Below are 22901 nucleotides of genomic sequence, written 5' to 3' on the forward strand. Positions count from 1 at the left end.
GCCACTTTACTGTGTAGGTTCAGTGGGTTCTATAATTATGTTGGTCTTTACTAATTTGTTCAAACGTTCTTCATATTCCCAAACTTGTGCTAGAACCCAGGCATTCAAAAGCACAAACACAAACATATCTGAGAGACAGCCACGCAAACCCTGCTAGCATATGCTAAGAGGGGGCGTTTACAGAGTGTTATGGGGCATATTTGAGGAAGCGGTTGATTCTGACTGTGAAACAATGTTGTGTGGGAGGTGAGAAGGATGAGTAGGGGTTTTCCATGAAAAACTGAGGTGGGTGGAGGAGGAATACAACCAATAACTAACCTTTTTTGAGCACGTTCTTCAGGGCCAGACATTGTTCCAAGTGTTTTAAGTGCATTGCCTTAATTAATACTCCTGACTTCTTGAGGCATGGGTACAGTTGTGATCACCCTTGACAGATAAAGAGAGTGAGTGAGAGGGAGCTTAAATGACTTTCTGAAGTGACAGAGCAGGATTTGTGCCTGAGGCTTTGCCTGCACCCCAAGTCCAGCTGAAACAGGAGAGTTCCCTGACCCCCCTCGTAGGATGCGAGACAGAATTGTGGCTTGTCTGTTGAGCTGCCATGCATGCTCAAACCCCCTATGCGAGGGGGTACACACAGACGGGCAGGTGCAGGATCTGGGGCAAGTGCCTCTGGGCTCCGGCCCCACAGCAGCATCCAGGGGTGGGACCTGTGACTCCTGAAGCCCAAGTGTGCATGTGCTACAGTGTGCTCTTTTAGCCTTGCCATCTGTGACAGCTGAAGTGTTAACCAGCTCAGTGTCCCCTTGGTACCCAGGTGCTTGTCCAGCATCCAGGAAGAATCAGGTCACACACAGACTTGAAGGGTGAATGTGGGGGTTTTATTGAGTGGTGGAAGTGGCTCTCAGCAGGATGGATGGGGAGCTGGAAAGGGGATGGAGTGGGAAGATGATCTTCCCATGGAGTTTGGCTGTCCAGTGTCCGATGTCCTCTCCGACTGCCCCCAGCTGAACTCCTCTCGGCACACAGATGCTCCTTCTCTTTTCTCTGCTGCACCATTCTGCTATTCTTCTCCTCTTTTGTTCTTCTTTTCCTGGATGCGATCTCAGCTCACTGCAACCTCCACCTTCTGGGCTCAAGTAATTCTCCTGCCTCAGCCTCCGGAATAGCTGGGATTACAGGTGCCTGCCACCACACCGGCTAATTTTTGTATTTTTAGTAGAGATGGGGTTTCACCATGTAGGCCAGGCTGGTCTTGAATGACTAACCTCAGGCGATCTGCCCACCTTGGCCTCCCAAAGTGCTGGGATTACAGGCATGAGCTACTGCACCCGGCTGTCTTTTTGGTGACAGCCACAGCCTGCTTTCACTTGGCTGACTTTCTAGTTCTCATTGTTTGTCTCCCTCCATTTGTCCATGGCCCTCTGCCCTCTTCTCAATTTGTCTCACCACACCTGTCTTTCTCTATCTGTCTCTTTCGCTGTCATTCTGTCTATAGAGCTGTCTAATGTCTCTATCTATATATCTCGGTCTCTTTCTCTCTCTTTAGGACCCTATGCTCTCTCCCCTCTCTCCCTTTCCCTGTCTCCCTTCCTTTCTCCTTCCTCATCTCCTTCTTGCTCTGACCCCTGCCCCACGCATCTCTTTCCCTCTCTGCTTCCCCCATCGGTCCATGGGGCCTAATCCAAGGACTGGGGACCAGTGGAGCCCCCAGCCAAGGCTCTTCCTGCTCACCGTAGTCACCAAGGCACCAGTCAGCTCACAGGAATGATACAGGAAGGCTTATCCATATTTAAACAAAGTTATGAGTTCGGGCTTGGATTTTGATAGTGCTAAGTGCTTCCTCGACCATTTCTCTCTGTAATGCCATCCACTCAGGTTTAGGTTTTAACTGAACAGGTGCCATTTGCTTGCCGGTCCTGTGACAGCCAGAAGCTGTGTGAAATTTTAATGTGGCTCAAGCTGGATGAGAAGACTTTTTTTTTTTCCCCCAGGCAACAAAGAAATGTTTTTAACAGGTTACAGTTCTAATTGAAGGAGTGCTAGTATAATAGGTGGTGCAAGGAATTAGAGAATACACACATAATTATTACTCAGAGCTGGAGCTGGGACGTGTGAATGAACAGGGCCCACCTGGGTTGGTAGAGGCAGAGGGAGGAAGGACTTCTCGGAGCCAGCCCAGGGTCTAACCTTGCATGCGTCTGTCTCTCTCCCTGACCCTCTCATTGTCTCCATGACTCTGGCTTTCTGTGTCTCTAAGCTCCAGCACCCCATCTTTCTAACTCATCTCATTCTGTCTGTCTAGCTTTGTTTAAACATGTGTGTTTTGTCTTCTGTCTCGATCTGTTTTTCTGTGTTGCATATAAGCTGTGGGCTCTGTGCTTTTGTCTGTGTATCTAGCTCTCTGTCTCATTCTCCCTCTTCCCTTTCCTTTCTTTACTTTTAATTTCTGTGAGCACAGAGTAGGCATATATATTTATGGGGTACATGAGATGTTTTGATATAGGCACGCAATGCATAATAATCACATCAGGGTAAATGGGGTATCCATCCCCTCCAGCACTTCTTCCTTTTCTTCTTCTCACTGCAAGGAGGAGTCTGTCCATGAATCTTCAGCCCCTCCCCTTTGGCCCAGCACCAGAGGTTTCCCCCCATGCAATGCCTGATAGACCCTGTTCTCAAGGTCAGCCCTTATCAGCCTCGTCAGATGGAGACTGGGGTGCCGAGTGCCGACAGATCATCACAGCCTCACTCTGCCTCCTTCTTATATACTATCAGATACAGAGACTGAGCCGTGGATAGAATTTCCTGAAGTGTCTCATACTTTTTTTTTCCCCCTCTGGCTCTTTTGATGGTTCTTGTTTAAATATCCAATACTAATTTCAGAGCTTTTACCACTCACTTTGTAGGTCACAATGGCTTCCATTTGCTGCATATCCTAAAGAAGCGGGTGTGTAGCTGGTCATGATTTGAGTGACCACATTTACTTTGATTAATTATTTGCCCTTTATGTGGGTCTCTTGCTAAATGCAAAATTTACTATGACATGGTATAATTCTACTCTGGTACCAACAGAGTAAAAACCATCACACTTTATCTCTGACCTCGATGACCACAGCAATTGTATCCTTTTGCAGTGTGATTCCCACCCAGTTCTCTGGGGCAGTGATCAAGAGCATGTGTTTTGGAGTTGGGCGAGTCCCAACTCAGCAGCTAACTTGGTGGGTGACCTCAAGAGCCTCGGTTTCCTCTTCTGTAAAGTTGGGTAATGACAGTAGCTGCTCTGGGCATTGCTCTTTCTGTCTCAGTGTCTGTCTGGGCTGCTCTGCTCATGTCCGTTGCCTGCTTGGCCTTTGTGGGCATTTGTGTTACGCCCCAGCTCTACTGGGAGTTCCCAAGCTGGCATTTCCCCCAGTCACTCAGCGGTATCACCATTGCTTCCCCAAAGCATCTTCCTATCCCCAGGAAGCTGTATGCTGGATATTATCATCCCACCTTACAGAAAAGATTATTGCTGCCCCAGGGTCACCTAGGAAGTTGGTGGCAGCATCCAGGTCTTTTGACTCTGAGTTCAGTGCCCGTCACAGTGGCCTCGGATGCCCTCTTAGCACTTAGCTGCAGGTTCCTTGAGGGATGGGCTCGAGATCTGGTGTCCAACTGCAGCTGATGAGGTGAAACATTTGTGCAGCTGAGGATGTTCTTGTTACCATGGGCTACTTTTATCAGTGTCCCACTTACCTTCCCTATGGGACTTAGGTTGCAGGGGGCATGGATATTTTTAGAGCTCTTGGTTAAGACTCTTCTGGTGGTAACAGAAACCAACTAGGGCTGATGAAAGCATAAAGGAGAATTAATGATGAGGACACATCCTGGAATCCAAGGGCAGGGAAGGAGCGGGGCACAAGGAATGAACTGGAACCAGCACGGGAGCTCCTTAGGAAGCTTGACCAACCCACCCATCTCTCTGCTTGCCACTCTCCTGGCAGAAAATGGCCAACAACTGCTTCTTAGTTTATATTCCTTACTTTCTGGAGAGGCGTCAGAGGCTGGAATCTCTTCATTTTCATTCCACATTCTTTACAGAAAGGGCTCATTGGTTCAGCATGGTTCATTACTCATATCTGGACCAATCCATGGTGGCTTGAAGGGGGAGGCCATTTTGCATAAAGCGGCGACATGGAGCCTTGTCACTATTATAATAGTGTTGGGGGAGAAGGGAAGGAAGGTTTCCATAAGATGCTCCTTATGTCACTATTGAACGGTTTTACCTGCATTTAGCCACGTTTGAGATCCTACTCCACCCTAGGCAGTATGTGAGGCAATGGGAAAAAAGAAACCTGGTCCTTGTCCCCATGAAGTTTGCAGTCTGGTGACTTTAACTGGTTGAGTTTCCACTTCTTGTAGAACCTCCATATGTACTGAGAGCTGTAGGGCCTTACGTATTTGCAGTCTGTTGTTTCAGCAGTGGAGGAACTGTTGTTCTCCTTCCCTGTGAGGTAAACTTGCTTGTAAGGCCTACTGGATGCCCATGTTCCCTGTGAGCGACCCCTACTCGTGTCAGTTAAGCAGCACTTACCACCTCACTGCTCTTAGTTACTGGTTAATGAACTTACCTGGGCACTGGATAAAGCTCATCCCCACCAGCCTTTGCTTCTTCCATCGTTGTTACCACCTAGGAGACACAGGTCAGTCCTTAACAGAGCCACATTTTATTGCTCTCTCTCTCTGAGTGCTATTCTATTTGAAATAATTTTCCTTGTGTTATTCAGAGACTCAGAAAGAGCTGAATTTTGAAATCACTTACTGCCTTGTGGATAATAAATGATCTGAGTCTAAAAATAGCCATCAAGTTGGGGGAGCTGGCTGATTTCAGCGTTATATAATACACAACAGTGGGATTGAAAAATCAATATTTAAATTGGAGCCAACATCCTTGCTTATCTCTGAGTGAAATTTACATCTGCCTTGCAGTTTTAAAAATCAGAAGTCAAGGTGTCTGAGGGCCCAATGTGGTCAGAATTAGATTCCTACTCAGAGGCTGCCATTTCTGTGCCAGGGATCAAAGAGTGTAGGTGGCCAGGCCTTGGGGTTGTAAGCCAGAACCTCACAGGCTGGAAGAGCAGCTGGAGTGGAACACACTGGAAGTCACACGTGGTCGTGACTTGGGCCTTTGTGGCTACTTAGCTGTTTCTACTAAAAACTAAGTTTTGTATCTATAAAACATATTTTTAAAAATTTCAAATTAAAAAATCTGTATAAAGCTATCTTTTAGGCTGAAAGCTTTCTTTTGAGTTGGGAAAAGAAATGGGATTGTTAGGTTTATTTTCCAAGTGAGGAGCTGAGAGGAGACCCAGCGCAGCAGCCGGGATCGGGGGCTCTGGTGTCAAATGTTTTTGCTCCCATCCTGGCTCTGCAGCTTAGCAGCAGGGTGATTCTGGCCAAATCATGGAACCTTTCAGCTTCAGTTCCCTCATTTGTAAAATGAGGATAAAAATAGTAATGCTTCAGTAGGGATGCTTGAGGATTACATAAGATGTTAATAAGACCAGTTAGTGTTTATCAATTACTTACAATATACCAGGCACTGTTGTTGGGCACTTTGTTGGTTATCAGATACTGATACCTATTGTAGTTTATTGTTACAAATATGCATTATTATTAACAGATAATGCATGTAAATAACTTGGCACACTGCCTGGAACTTATCTAAGTGTTTAAGAAAAAGTAGTTGTCACTAATTATGTTTGTTAGGCACTTACCACATCCTGCATCTTTGTGCATTTATTTATTGATTCATCTCCGTTGTCTGTTCTCTTGGTTTTATCTTTGAGTCTGAACAAATGTGTTTCCCAAATATCTTCACCAAAATGCCCCAAATGTGCATCTTCTCTCTTTCAACACAAAGACACATTGTTGTTGTTTTAACGAACTGCTTGAGAGTAAGTTACACACATGATGATCCTTTTTCTGTAAATATGTTTGTGTAAATTTCCTCAAAACTCTTACATAAGTAGAGTGAAATGTCAGTATCAGGAAATGAATGTCAATGCAAAGTGTTATCTTGTTCCCAGACCATGTTCAAATTTTATCTATTATTGTACTAATATCCTTTACAGCAAAAGAAAAATACTTTTTTCTGTTTGAGGATTCAATTCAGGATCGCACATTGCATTTGGTGTGTCCTTTAATCTGGAACAGTTTCCTAGTCTTTGTCTTTTAGGCTGTGACATGTTTGAAATGGACAAAATGTGCCATATTGGGGTTTGTCTGATATTTCCTTATTATTAGATTCAGTTTACATGATTTTTGTTGAAAACAGTCCAGAAGTGATGCTATCTGCTTTTCAGGACATACAATGCATATTTATCCCATTGCTAGTGATGTTGTCTTTGATCACATGGAAAAGGGGGTGTTATGGTCTGAGTGTGTCTCCCAAAATCCATGTGTTGGAAACTTCATCCTCAATGCAACATCATTGAGAGTTGAAGCCTTTTGGGAGGTGTTTATGTCATTAGAGCTCTGCCCTCATGAATGAATTAATGCTGTTATAAAAGGGATTGACCAAGAAGTTCGTTCCTTTTTGCCCTCTGCCTTCTGCAATCCTCTGCAGAGGCGAGGCCGTTCAAGGCGCCATCTTGGAAGCAGAGGCCAGCCCTCACCAGATGCTCGTGCCTTGATCTTAGACTTCCCAGCCTCTATCACTGTGAAAAAAAAATTTTGTTCTTTATAAATTACCCAGTCTGTGGCATTCTGTTATAGCAGCACAAAATGGACCAAGACAGGTGGTATATGCTAGGTTTAGACACCATAAAGTTACTGTTTTCCCTTTGAAATTAGTGTTTCTTTCACAGAGATACTTTGGCACTATGAAAATGTCCTGTTTCTTATCATCCTTTCAATCAGTAGTAGAGCCCATTAATGATTCTTGTGTGAAACAATTACAGTGATAAATGGTGATTGCCAGGTGGTGGTATTCTAGTGTCATCATTCCTTTTGATATTTATTAGCTGGAATTCTGCTCTAAGGATCAATCTTCCTTTCTTCACTGTTTGTTTATAACAATATAGACTCAGAAGCTTATTTTATTCTACAGATTATAATTGACTACTGTGATTATTTACTGTGATGCTAAAATTGTCCCAAACTGGAAGTGGGTGCCCCTCCACTCTGCCTCTTGTGTCCTTTTGACATTTTTTTTGAGCACTTTGTTACTTTCTGCCTCCACATGATATTTTAGGCTCATGTTCTTGTACTTTCTTTGTCTTGGCACTTAAATCAGCCATTTCTCTAAGGAGCTCTGTTTTCTTTTATTGGAGATTGGTTTTTAGAGCTGCATTCTGGGTACTAGGTGTGCTGATCGCTAAAGGGGTGTTATTATATCTAAGCCCTCTCAGTGAACAGAACTAGGAAAAAGCTATATACATGTGTACATATATACACACCCACATTATACATAGGTAGGCACATGTATGTCCCTGCTCCTGTGATTTTGTGCTGGTACTTCCCATCCCAGTTCATGATTGCAGAGTTCACTCTAACTCCTTCTCCTTTCCATTTTTAAACTCAATTTTCTAGCAGTGAGAATCCTGGCTCTCATTACCCAACACATATTGTTTGCTCAATCCTAGAATACTAAAGCAGTTTTAGAATTGCTAACCCATACTGCTGTGGAAAACAAACCTAACTAGAATTCAATCTGTGTTTACAGTTATTTTTATCTTTAGCCTGAGAGTACATAGTCAAAATAATGTGCCGAAAGTTACTTGTGACTCCTAAATTTTAATAGCTTAAAGCAACAGAGGTTTATTTGTGCTCACACTTCCTGTCTGACACAGATCAGTTGGAGAATTTTGCTCTGGGTCACTTTGGGAGCCAGGATGATGGAGCAGCCACCATCACCATGGCATAGAAAGGGAGAGTGTGAGGTCTTGTGTTCTTAGAGCTTCTGATTCAAATGAGCACATAATTCCACCCGTGTTTCATTGGCAAATTCAAATGGGCAGTAAAATACAATCAAACTGTGTGCTCAAAAAGAGCGCTTGTGAGGAAATTTTATTTATTTAATGCCATCTTTATGAATTCTTTGGAAAAAAAATTTTTTATAGCTAAGAAAACGGAAGTACTCCAGCTTATTTTTAACCAATATAGGGTCCAATTCATCATGTTATCTGTTACATAATATTTTATACTGCGGACCTGTACCAAGTTCATTGGGCCATTTCCCAACTAATGGATACTTAGATAGTTTTTACCTTTTCATATTAGAAACAATGCTTTGATGAATATCCTTCATGAACTGATGACCTTGTTTGGGCATCTCTGTCAGTAAAGATACCCATAGGTGGAGTTACTGAGCAGTCAGTTTTTTTTTTTTTTTTTTTTTTTTTTTAAATCAATCAGAGATTCCTTATTTCCTACATTCTTCTCTGTAAAGTGAAAGTAATAATAGAAGCAACCTCGTTAATTAATATGAAGCCCTTGTCACAATCCCTAGTACATAGCAGATGCTCTCTTATATGAGAGCTATTATTATTCTTTTCTCTCAAATGTGGTACCAGATTGTGATGTTCTCTTTTGCCTTGGTATTTTCTGTGGGTAGTTCACCTCGTCCAATGGGGTTTCAGATTCCCAATGTGGAAGGAGTGGCTGCTATCTTTTCTTCATAAAACAAGGTACTTTAAGGCAATGTGTTCTTCAGTTCTTTCTAGATCTAAGATATCCCTAAGATTCAACTGACTCTACAGATTAGAAGCTAACAGAACTATTGTCATGTAAGGAATCATGACCATTTGAGAAACAGGAAGAGGAAAGGAGATACTGTCAATATTTAGGGTGGCTCGCTCCCTGATGTAAGAATCCTTCTCATGGCCTTAGAGTATGAGGCTGTTGCTCACCCTGGTAAAACTTCAGCGGGTCAAAAAGGGTGTTGAAGATGCCCTGTATTATATCTACTTATTGGAGTTTATTTATATTCTGCCAAATTGTTTCTCATTGGCAAAGTTGTTGTCCCTCTTTCACAAAACACTGGATCATCACTGGCATTGAGGAGTGGTATGAGACTTTCTACTGATATCTGTACTGATGTTCCCAACACATGAAATGCCAGGACATATGGCATTACCTCACTATTCAGAATAACTTGCAATCTTTTGTTTGTTTGTTTTCACTATGCAGTGGCTTTCAGTTGATCCGCAAGGGTTGGCAGCCATCAACACTAATTCTAGAATATTTCCATCACTCCTCCAATGAAATCCCAAACCTATTAGCAGTCATTTATATATATATATATACATATATACACACACATATATACAGATATATACACACATATACATACATATATATATACATACACATATATACATATATACACACATATATATACATATACACACACACACATACACACACACACACACACACACACACACACACACACACACACACACATACATATATCCAGGAGTAGAATTGCTAGGTCATATGGTAATTCTCTGTTTAACCTTTTGAGGAAGCACCAAACTTTTCCACAGCAGTCACACGATTTTACACCCCACAATGTACGAGAGTTCCAATTTCCACACATTCTTGCCAGTCAACACTTGTTATTTTGTGTCTTTTTATTTAAAGCTGTCCTAGTCAGTGTGAAATGGTATCTCTTTTTGGTTTACATTTCCTTAATGAAGTTGAGCATCTTTTCATGTGTTTATTGGCCACTTGTATTAATATATCTTCTTTTGGAAAATATCTATTCAAATCCTGTCCCCTCATTTTTAATTTGGGTATTTGTCTATTTTGTGTGGTATAATAGTTCTGTAGATATTCCAAACATTAGACCCTTATCAAATATATTATCTGCAAGTATTTTCTCCCATTCGTGGATTGTCCTTTTACTTTCTTGGTGTTATCCCTTGAAGCACAAAGGTTTTTAATTTCGATAAAGTACGATTTGTCTATTTTTCTTTGTTGATTGTGCTTTAGGTGTCATATCTAAGCAATATTTGCTGAGTCTGAAGTCATGAAGATTTATACCTAAGTTTTCTTTAAAGAGTTTAATAGTTTGAGCCCTTAAATTTATGTCTTTGATATATTTTGAATTAAATATTGAATGTGGTGTGAGGTATGGATCCAACTTTGTTCTTTTTATGTGGTTATCCAGTTATCCCAGCATCATTTGTTGAAAAAACTATTCTTCTACCATTGAATTATCTTGACATCTTTGTTGAAAATCAATCTGCTGAAAATGTGAGAATTTATTTCTGGAAAGTCAATTCTAATCAGGAAGTGTGAGCCTTCCAACTGTTATTTATCAAGATTGCTATGGCTATTCTGCCTCTTTCATGTCCATATGAATTTTAATGCTAGCTTGTGTATTTCTGGAAAAAAGGCAGCTGGAATTTTGATAGCAATTACATTGAATCTGTATATTTCTTTGGGGAGTGTTGACATCTTAACAATATTAAGTTTTCCAATCTATGAACATAGGATACATTTTATTTATTTATTTAGGTATTTTAAAAAAATTGTCAATAATACTTTGTGAGATATTTAAGTTTAACCAACTACTTTCATTAAACTTATTTCCAAGTAATGTATTAATTTCGATGCTATTATAAAGATAGTCTCTTAATTTCATTTATGTATTGTTCATTACAAATAAAATTGAATTTTAGATTTTCATCTTGTATCCTGAAATTTGCTGAACTCCTTTGTTAGCTTTAATGGTTTGCTTGTGGATTTCTGGAATTTTCTAGGTATGGGATCATGTCATCTGCAAATAGAGATAGTTTTACTTCTTCATTTCCAATTTGGATTCTTTGGATTCATTTTAATTAATCCACCCCCCCGCCCCAATTACCTTGGCTAGAACCTCCAGTACAACACTGGATAGAAGTGGTGAGAGTCATCTTTGTCTTGTTCATGATCTTAAGAAAGCTTACAGTCTTTTACCACCGTGATATTAGCTGTATGTTTTCCATAGATGGCCTTTATTATGTTGAGGAAGTTCCCATCAATTCCTAATTTATCGAGTAATTTTATCATTAAAAGGTGTTGGATTTTGTCAAATGCTTTTTTTCCACATGTCTTGAGATGATCCAGACATGCATTTTGGTCCTTTGTCCTATAATAAGGTATATTACATTGATTAATTTTCATATGTTGAACCAATCCTGCATCCCTGGGATAATTCCCACTTGTTATGATGTTTAGTCCTTTAAAAAAAATGTTGCTTCCGTTTGTTTGCTAGTATTTTGCGTGTGTGTGTGGCAGGGTGGTGGGGTTGGCATCTATAATCATTAGGGATATTGGCCTGTAGTTTTCTTTTCCTGTGATGTCTTTTTTTTTTTTTTTAATTAGGGTAATACTGGCCTCATAGAATTAGCTGGGAACTGTTTCATCTTCTAATTTTGTGAAGAATTTCTAAAAATTAATATTACTCTTTCTTTAAGCTTTTGTTAGACTTTATTAATGAAGCCATCTGGTCCTGAGCTTTTCTTTGTGGAAAGTTTATTTTTTAATCGTTAGTTCAATCTCTTTATCAGTTATAGATATTGAAATTCCAATTTCCTCTTGAGCCACTTTTGGTAGTTTTTGTCTTTTTATGAGTTTGCTCTTTTCATCTAGGTCATCTAGTTTTTGGCATATGCTCTAGTATTCCTCTATAATTTTTTTTCCTGTAAGACTGAGCCCCTTTTTAATTCCTTATTTTAGAAATCTGAATCTCCTCCCCACTGCTCCACTCATCAGTCTGGCTAAAGTTTTGTCAGCTTTAAAATTTTTCCAAAGAACTTACTTTTGGTTTGATTGCATTGATTTTCTGTATTATATGTCATTTATTATTTTGTATTAATATATAAATATGAAATATAATATCTAATATTATTTAACATAACATTATTTAATAGTAAATACCAATATTTAATATAATGTGATATAATATTTATATTATTATTAAACTATACTTATTTTTTCTACTCTATTATTATTGTCTTCCTTGCACTTGTTCTAGGTTTAGTTTGCTCTTTTTTCTCTAGTTCTCTAAGGTAGAAGGCTAGGTTATTAATTTGAGATATTTAAATTTTCCCATATAGGCATTTACTGCTATACATTTCCCTCTAAATACTACTTTTAATGCATCTCATAAGGTTTGGAATGTTGTGTTTTCATTTTCACTCATCTCATAGTATTTTCTGATTTCCCCTGTGATTTCTTTTTTGAAACACTGGTTGTTTAAAAGAGGATTGTTTAATTTCCGAATGTTTACAGATATTCTTGATTTCCACCCCATTCTTTTCTAATTTCATTCTATTGATATCAGATAATCTACTTTGTATAATTTCGGTCCTTTGAAATTTGTTGAGACTTGTTTAATGGCCTGACCTGTGGTATGTCCTAGAGAATGCTCCATGTAAATGCAGTAACAATGTGTATTCTGCTGTTGCTGGCTACTGTGTTCTATAGATGTCTGTTAGGTCTTGTTTCTTTATAGCATTGTTAAAGTCTTCCTTTTCCTTGTTGATCTTATTACAGTTGTTCTGTTAATTACTGAAAGTGGAACATTGAAGTCTCCAACTCATATTGTTGAATTTTTTATTTCTTCCTTCAACTGTGTCAGTTTTGGCCTCATGTATTTTGGGGCTTTGTTGTTAGGGTGCATCTGTTTTATAATTGTTATTTTTTCATGTTGATTGACTCATTTTATACAACATTCATCTTTGTCTCTGCTTTTTTCATACAAATTGCATCTTTCTGCAAGATGTGTGTCCATGAACAAACATCTATAATTATTCCTTTATGCAGTCCCCTTTAAATAAGATAGAAGAAATGTAATGTCACAAACAAAAATATGTTTGTACTGTCTTTTATATTTATCAATGTAGTTACATTTACTGGTGCTGTCTATGCCTTCATGTGTAATTGAGCTACTGTCTGGTGTCCCTTCATTTGAGCCTGGAGGTCTTCTTTTGGTGTTTCTTGTAAGATGAGTCTGTTAGTGAATAACTCTCTCACTTTCTGTTTCTCTTGGTTTATGACAGCTTCTTCATTTTATTTTGAAAGACAGGTTTTCTGGATATAAAATTGTTGGTTGACAGTCTTTTTTCTTTCACCACGTTGAATGTGTCATCCTTCTGCCTTTTTGCCTCCAGTTTCTGATAATACAACAGGTCTTAGTCTTATTGAAGATTGCTTGTATATAATGAGGTATTTTTGTCTTGCTGTTTTCAATATTATATGGTATTTTGGTATTTGACAGTTTGATTATGATGTGTCTGGGTGTGGATCTCTCTGAGGTTATTTTGAGTTTGCTGAACTCTTGGATGTGCAGATTAATGTTTTAAATAAAATCTGGGACACCTTTGCCATTAATTACTCAAATATTATTTATTCCTTTTTCTCTGTCTCCTTTTCTTCTGGGACTACAATTGTGCTTATGCTGGTATGCTTGATGGCATCACAGAAATCTCTGATGCTGTATTTATACTATTTTTGTTCATTCTATTTTCTTTATACTCCTCGCATTTTAATTTTAATTAGCCTATCTTTATGTTCACTGATTCTTTTTTCTGTCTGCTCAAATCTGCTGTTGAGCCCCATGAGTGAATTTTCCATTTCAGTTATTGTACTTTTCAACTTTAGAATTTCTAATTGATTATTTAAGAAAATAATTTATATCTATTGATATTCTCTCTTTGGTGAGACAGCTTTCTCATAACTTGCTTTTTTTTTCTTTGAGATAGAGTCTCGCTCTGTGGCCCAGGCTGGAGTGCAATAGCACCGTCTCTGCTCACTGCAATCTATGCCTCCTGGGTTCAAGCAATTCTCCTACCTCAGCCTTTGAAGTAGCTGGGATTACAGTGTGGGATTACAGGTGTGGATTACAGCTACATCTGGCTAAATTTTTATATTTTTAGTAAAGATGGGGTTACACCATGTTGGCCAGGCTGGTCTCAAACTCCTGACCTCATGATCTGCCTGCATCAGCCTCCAAAAGTGCTGGGATTACAGGTGTGAGCCACCGCACCTGGCCTCTCATACTTTCTTTTAGTACTTTAGATGTGATTTTCTTTATTTCTTTGAATATATTCAGAACATTTAATTAAAAATAATTGTTATCTTTGTCTAGTCGGTCCAATACCTTAGCTTTCTCAGGGAAAATTTGCTTTGATTGCTTTTTGTCCTGTGTATGGACCATATTTTCTTGCTTTTTTGCATGTCTCATAAGTTTTTGTTCAAAGCTGGACATTTAAAATAATATAATGTGGCAACTCTTGGAATCAGATTCTCCTTCCCTCCCTAAGTTTGTTTTTGTTGTTGTTTGTTGTAGTAGCTGTTGATTGCTTAGTGACTTTTGCAAACTAATTCTGTAAAGTCTATAAAGTCTCTGCTTGGTTAGCTTGGTGGTCAGCCAATGATTAGGCAGTTTTCTTTAAATGCCTCACACCTGCCTTAGCTTTCACTTCCTTCTTTCACAGAGCCTCAAAATCAACCAGAGGTGAGAGCTTTAGGTCTATTCTCTGATCTTTCCTATGTATGAGCACAGCTCTAGGCATGCACACAGCCCTAAGTATGATTATGATCTTATAGATTCCCAGGAATATGCCATAGCCTTTCAAAGACCCTATGGACATCTCATTCTTCATCTTTTCCTTTGAAGCTTTTTGATTAAGCTGTTATCCACTGCCTCAGGCAGCTAAAAGTCAAACAGTTGCCTGGCAAGTATCTCTAGGGAAAGAGCTTCCCACACTGGGTGAACTGAGAGTGAAGCCAAATACCGACAGCCTTGCAAGTGTTTTTTTCAGGGAACCATTAGACAAGTCAATAAATTACAATTATTTGGGAATGAGGTTTTGAAAGATCTCCAGCCCTGACCTGCCCCCTCCAGTGGCTTCTAGACTGCTGGTTTTTACTGTCCATGTGGGCTGTTATTTTTCAAAGATACTACAGCACGAGAAAGTGTGAGATTTAAGCAGGTCAGGTTAAAATGTCACAAAGTTCTGTTTTTACCAAGAATCAGCCATTTTTTATTGAATAAATGATCTCCTGGTTGCCTATAAACCTTTGGTTTATTTCCAGAGTTATAAAAATGTTGGTCTTGACACTGTTTGACAGTTTCCTCATTGCTTTTATGGAGAAGGGAATTTTCTGATGTTTTGACTCTGCCATTTTCACTGGCATCACCCTAACATGCAACATTAATGGAAACACATAGTCATAAAGTACTATAAATATGCTTCAAAGCATGAAACCTAGAACTCACACAAATAGGAGGAGAACAAAATACTTGGTTTTTTGATAGGTTAGGAATTTTTAGCATCTCTGGGATCAGGGGACAATTTCAATGTAATATTTACCATGCTAAATTGCTTTCTCATTGTGCTAGGTAGGTAGGAATTGCCTTTGGGATTTTTGAGAGACTGTTGATGGAAACAGGATAAAAAAGGTACAAAAATCTCAGCTACCCATGAAAAAGCTGAAGGAGGAAACATGGTTGCAAAGTTATGTGTAATAGAATCATAAGTTTGCATCAGTTATGATTTATTATAAAAATTAAAGTCACCTTTCTTGAAACTCAATTTGGGAAAGATATTGTAATGTCTTCTTTGAAGGCTGTGAGCTTCTACAAAGTAGAGATTGATGTTTAACCTTTTCTCTTTCCCTAGTGTCTAGCCTGTTACCTGTCCTTATGTGTTAAGAATTTTAGTTGCAACTGACAACCCAACTCAAACTAACTTTAGTAAAACAGTTAATTTTGTATACCTAAATTTCCAAAGATAACAGACTTCAGGTATAGTTGGATTCAGGAACCTAGAAATCTTTCCCAGGAATATTTCTAGCTCCTACTCTTGTCTGATTTTCTTTGTTTGGGCTTCACTTGAATCTGTCTTTGTGGGCCAAGGGCTAGAATAGATTGACTGTATTTTGGTCTTGTGCTCTTCTGCGAAGTCTGACTGGGTGTTCTGGGGTCAGCGCCACCCAGGCCACATTCACTGATGGCAGGAGTCGGGTGATACAGAGAGAAAAAAAATGAAACATTGTCACTAAAGAGGAAGGAAGGAGGGATGCTCATTAGACAAAATCAATGCCTGCCCACCACACACAAAAAATACCTGTATTGATTTTTTTTTTTCAGCTGCATGATTGAGTTGAACTTAGCAGTTTGTTCGGGGACTATGATACAATCTCTGTTCCTTGTATTCATGAGATTACTCCCACTTCCATATCATTACCCCACCTAGGTGAGTTCTCATCTCAACTTCCACAGTGCTTCCAGTCCTATGTGCTTTAATATAAATACATGTAAGTGTGCACAGAATTAAGCTCCCTGGGCAGAGGGGAGTGCTCAGGAACATGGAGTATAGTTCTGTTCTTTTGGATTTATCTCTTTAAAATTTCATCCAGAAGAGGGGACACATGTAAAAAACAAACCTAATTTTTCACATTTCTTAGATTGGGTTGTTATTGTTTTTAAATATTCATTACAAAGTTGATGTTTTCTGTTAACAAGTAGCTATTATTTGCAGGTTTAATATCAATGAAAAATAAATCATCTATAAAATGGGAATAATATCCGTAACTACCTTGGGAGAGTTGAGAAAACTGAATGAGGACGTAATGACATATAAAACACATAGAACAGTGCCTGTTCCATACATTATAGCTAAGTTTTAGCAATTATTATTATTATTATTAAAGGTTGACTCCATCTCTTACTCTATTAAGCCTTCACAATCAAGTTTGGAATAGAGAGTGCGGGGCTGACTTAGAATCCACTTAGTGCCTGAGCTAAGGTTAGGGACTCCAACTGTGAAAGCAATACTGAAATAAGGATCTCATTGATGCAGTCTGGGAGACACTGAAATAATTATCTGGTTGGATCATTCTAGTGAGGCCAATTGTGGAATGTTTGGTGAACTTTCATTGCTGGGCTGTGTTGCCCAGGTGTCTACCATCTTCTCTGGTTGACTCTCTTTCTCTTCAGGCAAGTGCGAAGTGGCATCTCCACCACAGTCCCCTTGTGAATCTACTCAGTGGTTCTTTAATTCACTCATGGAGCAAATACTGTAGAGAACTTACTGTAACAGCTGGATTTATTGTGTGCTTGTTGCCCATTATGTACCAGTTCTGTTCTAAGCTTTGTACATTGATTGATTTATTAAATTTTCATAAGGTTCCCATAAGGGAGCTGTTTTTATTATCCCCATTTTCCAGATCAGAGAACCCAGGCACAGGGGAAGTACCCTGTGGTAGATGCTGTTGATGGGATGTAAATGGGCTCAACTGTGGTGAGGGACAGAAAGACAGGGGCAGGAGAGAGAGAGTAAAAGGTGAGAAGGTCAGATCAGTCCATGTCCGTGAGTTTGGATTTTATCTTAAGAATAGCAGGACACTTTCAAAGAATTATAATCTAGGAAAGAAATAATCTGCATTATATTGAAACAAAAAGATAATCTTTGTTGTAAAGAGAATGGACACAGGGAAACCAGTTGGGGAGGGCATTGTGGTTGTCCAGTTGAGAGAAGATGGCTTGAGTAGGGAAGTTGGCAATGGGGATGGCAAATATTTGGCAGACTGAGATAAACTATGAACATATATTAGAACCTATAGAAGTCTGAGGGGATCAATCAACAGAGGAAGTGAGAAACGCACATGTCAGCATTTTAAAAATACCGGGGTTTGGAGGGAGATCTCTGGAGATTCTGGAGGTGTCGGGGAGGTGGGGTGTGGTGGTCAGCTTGGGTGTGCAGAGGTTTGTAATGTTCGACTCGTGCTCTTCTGTTGTTTCTGCCGTTGTCTTTCCTAATTTAAAATCACAATGAAGTGTATGTTCACTATGTTAATAAGCCCAGAATATAGGCAGTCACTTCCCAAATGATCCTTGAGCCAAGATTTGAAAATACTGAAAGGAACTCGTGTGCTATGTGTGAGTCTGTGGGACGGAGAGTGGCGGTGATGGAGTAAGGGAGAGGCAGTGAGGTCAGGGAGAGGGAGAACGACCCTGCGCCTGGGGACTGGGAAGACATTCCAACCAACCATCAGGTTTGATTATCTCAGTCTGGGATGAAACACTGTCCGATTGTTTGGAACCTTCCATTTTGTGTGAGCTTTGTGGCTTTGTCCCTTCAGACAACTGTCTAAATTGCAGAATGAGAATGAAGGCAGTAGGGAGCTTGATGGACACCCCTCTCCTGCTCGCCCCTGTAGTGTGCGCGTTTGCTGATCTGAGCCTTCTCCTCTCCTGTTTAGGACACTGAGGTTTTGAACACCGCCATTCTCACCGGAAAGCCTGTTTCGGTTCCTATCAAAGTCGTGGGGGTCCAGGAGGATGGTTCTGTGGTCGATGTGTCTGAGTCTGTGGAATGCAAGTCTGCCGATGAAGACGTCATTAAGGTAAGGGGGGATTTATCTACAGCTGTCCTAAGTGCTCAGAGCATTTTGTCGCCCCTTCTTTTGCCTCCAAGGTCTTGTTCTGACTGAGCATCCCATGCTCTAAAGGGCTGGAAGCCAGAATGACCTCATGAAGGAGGAAACAGCTGACCACAGAGACTCCCTGGAATCAGCTGCAGCAGATGCTGCTGCTTCCCTCTCCCTGGAAAGGGGAATCCCTGACACTTAATCTCCAGCAGAAAGAATTTATTCTCCTCCCCTTTCTTGTCTCCCCATTCTTCCCTCTATCTTTCCTCATAAGACAATATTTTCCTAACTTTAGCAATCCAAATAAGACTTTCTCATTTTTTGCAAACTCACTGTGCCTAATAATATTATTTACTCAATACATTTTCTTTAAATGCCTTGCTTCTTTGGGGTGGCCAGTTAGCTCAGTGGGTTAGAGTGTGGTGCTAATAAATGCATTACTTTTTCAAACTTAAAAACTAATTTAGCTTCATTATAAGACAATAAAATCCATGAGCTTGGTGTATTAAATTTTTTAATATGCATTAAAATAAATAACTATTAAAATAAAAATAAGTTCACCCCTGTGCCACCTAACTTAATTTGAAATATAATCAGTGGGATACAGTTTAGGAATTAGGAATTAGGGATATTTCTGCTAGATTCTTCACTCAAATTAGCTATGTTTCTGATTCCAAATTCTGCTAGGAACCAGACAATATTTTTTTCATGCTCTCTGAAGGGGCCTTTTTGAACTACCAAATTTAGTATTTCTGCCTATTTTTTCTTAGCACATTGGTTGCCATTGCTTTTGCAGCAGAGACCTCAGGGAGAAAGGATTTGAATTTTTAGAATGATTGATCCTTCCTCCTTTAAATTGTTAAGAGAGCCCCTAAGTCCAATCTATTCAGCTATTTTAGAAAAATACACTAACTCAGAGTTCTGCCCTTCCTCACATTCTATCAGCTCTTGTTTAGAGGTTACATGAAACTTGGTCTCGGTATTGAGAACTTCGTGGTAGACAGGAAAACTTTTAGGGGTTTCCCTGTGGTAGAAATGGTCTGGGAGGGGTTGACTTCTTCTTGTTGTGACCTACAGGATGCTGTGTCTTAAGCCAGAGACAGTTTCAGAAAAAAAGACTGATGTATTCGTGAGGTCTAATTAACAAAGAAATTAATTCCTAGGAAACTCAAGTTTGGCATAGACTCTTTCCTGGACTTGGAATGCTCATTGTCCTTAGAGATGGAAGGTGGACTGGCTTAAAACCTGCACACATAGCCCTGCCTGGGGTTCCTGGTGGTCCTTGTATTCCATAGGCAGGTTTGATTAAATATATGGCCTTAAATATTCAGAGTTTAGAAAGAGCTGAACCAAGTCACAGGAGATTATCTGCACCAATGAAAAATATGGATGATGAACTGCTGTTAGTTGCTATTGACAATGTGCAAGTTTTACACTATTTTTATTATTCCCATGTCATTCTAGAAAGGAGACGCTGATAAGAGATGGTATCTGTATGCTTATGTCATAATGGGCTCAAACAAATGATTCAGTCTGTAGATTCCTAAGCCTTTTGTTCTGACCTAAGAGCCTGCTATGAAGCCCCATGGGGTGGAATCCTCCTTCTCTTGCCCTGAAGAGCTCTGCTGTAGAGGGACAGGTCCAAGTTCACAGATCCCATTGTTGCCATATACTTGGTTTTCTCCACTCCACACGAATGTACTAAAAGTATCCTCTGCTCATCCTCATAGACGTTGTTTTGGAAGATGATGCTTTTTTGCTCACCTGTCACCTATATAGCCTCAGGAGAATGGGGGTTCTTCTAACAGATGATTGCCCAGTCTTCAGAGGAACAAAGTGAAACCTGCAGATTGCAGGCTCAGGGCTGTATTCACACTTTTTTAGGGGATTCCAGGACTGTTGCAAATTTGGGGGCTTGTGTCAATTGAGGGGATTTAATTAAATGGCTGTGATGCATTTACTATGGCTTCAGTGTCAATGTTTGTAGTAAATTTTACTGTAACTCCAAGTTGAATGGAGTTGTCCACGGAGCTATGACCTTGGCGTCATCCCAGGGACATCCTCAAATACATGGCACATTCATTAGCACTCTTTGGAGAGATCCTCTCAGTCTGCGGAGTTGTCACACAGTCATACTTCAGAGTACAGAAAACACTGAATGATTTTTAGGGAGAATCTTGCAGGGCCCCCCAAAGATCTTTGTGCCTTGGAACCATGAGTTAGATAAGGGAAAAATGTGAATTTAGAAAGATGTAAATAATGGTAATATCCAAACAAATGAAGTTGTTTGGCCTGTGATTGTATGACTTTTGGGGGACAGAATCAGAGGACATACATGATTTTGAAAAGCTGGAACCTTGGCCTAATCTGGCAAGATTAAAAGAGACAAATGTAAAATTTCAAGTTGTCCTTCCTTATCTGTGGTTTCACTTTCTGTGGTTTCATTTAACTGTGGTCAACCACAGTCCAAAAATGTTAAATGAGAATTTTCAGAAAGAAGCAATTCATGTTTTAAATTGTGCACTGTTCTGAGTATCGTGAAGAAATCTTGAGTCTTCCTGCTCCATCCCACCTGGGTTGTAACTCATGACTTTGTCTGGCATATCCATGCTGTAGACACCACCCACCTCTGAGTCATTTAGCAACTGCCTGGGTGATCAAATAGACTGTCACGGTATCACAGTGTTTGTGTTCAAGTCGCCCTTACGTTATTTACAAATGACCCCAAAGTATAAGAGTAGTGATGCTGGCAATTCGGCTAGGCCAACAAGAAGTCATAAAGTGCTTCTTTTAAGTGAAAAGGTGAGAGTTCTTGACTTAATAAGGAAAGAAAAAAATCATATGCTAGAGTTACTAAGATCTACAGTCAGAGCGAATCTTTTGTCTATGAAATTGTGATGAAGGAAAAAACATTCATGACAGTTTTGCTGTTGCATCTCAAACTGCAAAAGTTAAGGCCACAGTGTGTGATAAATTCTTCATTAAGATATGAAAAGACATTAAATTTAGGTGGAAGACACGAACAGAAACTTGTTCTGATGGATGACAATCTGATTCAGTTCTATCTGTGGTTTCGGGCATCCACTGGGGGTCTTAGAATATATTACCCATGGATGGGAGGAGACTGGGAGACTGCTGTATTTTTAGGTTAAAAAAAAAAAACAAGTAGAGGATTGTGTGTGTGTGTGTGTGTGTGTGTGTGTGTGTGTGTGTGCGCGTGCACACACAAGAAGCCTTAGCATTTTTATCAGTATTGGGATCCAGTGAGTCAACTGTTTGATAAGGCTGCTACAGGTTGATTTTCATTAGCATGAATGTGCGTGTGACTCAGAGCAGAGGTCACAGGCAGGCAGTCTGCAGACCAGATCTGACCCAGAAATGTGTGGGGGGTGCGGGGAGGGTCTGCATAGTTTAAAAATTCTTACTTAATTTGTTGCCCCCATGTAAAAATCGGCAAGTTCACACAGAAATCTGGATTTACAGTTTCTTATGAAAAATCACAGGACCAGGTAGTCATGGGTCCCCATGATATCCTGTGAACCTTGTCTGGAGTTGAAGAGAGGATGCTCCTCTGCATAACACCTGTGCCCTCCAGTGCACTGTAGTCTCCACCACTCCCTTTTGTCTTTCACATGGAGGCTGAAGGATATTTGTCATTTCTTGGCACACTTGTGCTCCTAGTTTTTGATAGTGGATTTCAGAGGAAGGTGAGACATTTTTTGTACTCCAGTCTCTAAAAACAAATAAGCAACAAATGATGAACTTCACTCTCTCACTCTGATGGAGAATTCGGTATCTTTCTAGGCCATAAGAAGAACAATAAAAAGTTGGGTTGTGCTCTGCCAAAAAGTGTCTGAGAGGCTGAGGACTCTTGAAATCAAATCACAGGAGAAATGATTGAAGAAAGTGTGAGTGTTAAGCCTATTGATGAGTAGAAAAGGCTCAGGGATGAGGTGGAGAGGGAGACATGACAGCTTTTTGTAAGTCTTTCAAGGGCCATCATGTGGAAGATGGAGTAGCTTTGTGCTTTTTATATTCCAAGAATGGAAGTTGAAAGGTACCATTTTTAGCTCAATATAAAGAAAAAGACTGCAGAGGTAGTGAGTTCTTTGGGTGAGCTTCCAGATATGTGATGTTGGTAAAGATCCTGACTCCACCTTCTTCACTGTTTGACCTTGGGCAAATTACTTACCATCTCTGAGCCTAGTTTCCTTATCTATAAAATGGGAATGATAATGATACAGTGGAAACGTACTTTTCTAGAGATTTGTTCTAAAGTCACAGTAAATGGCAGAACTAACAATAATCAAACTAATCCCTAATCCTTGAAAATCCTCAGTCTCGCTGGGTCATCCAGGCTGGAGTGCAGTGGCATGATCTTGACTCACTGCAGCCTTGACCTCCCAGGCTCAAGTGATCCTCCCACCTCAGCCTCCCAAGGAGCTGGGACTACAGGCTCCTACTGCCACACCAGGCTAATTTTTGTATTT

General features: G+C 39.9%; 1 protein-coding gene across 1 annotated transcript in view; it reads left to right on the forward strand.

The window, feature by feature from the left end:
- The window catches only part of LOC100606383 (transmembrane protein 132B), a 494015-nt gene that overhangs the window by 393933 nt on the left and 77181 nt on the right, over nt 1-22901 (forward strand). The window contains exon 5 of the mRNA XM_030821671.1: nt 18244-18387. Within this exon, the coding sequence (XP_030677531.1) occupies nt 18244-18387 (144 nt within the window). The remainder of the gene's footprint in view (nt 1-18243; nt 18388-22901) is intronic.

The sequence above is a fragment of the Nomascus leucogenys genome, chromosome 10, assembly GCF_006542625.1.
Source record: "Nomascus leucogenys isolate Asia chromosome 10, Asia_NLE_v1, whole genome shotgun sequence".
Lineage (NCBI taxonomy): Eukaryota > Metazoa > Chordata > Mammalia > Primates > Hylobatidae > Nomascus > Nomascus leucogenys.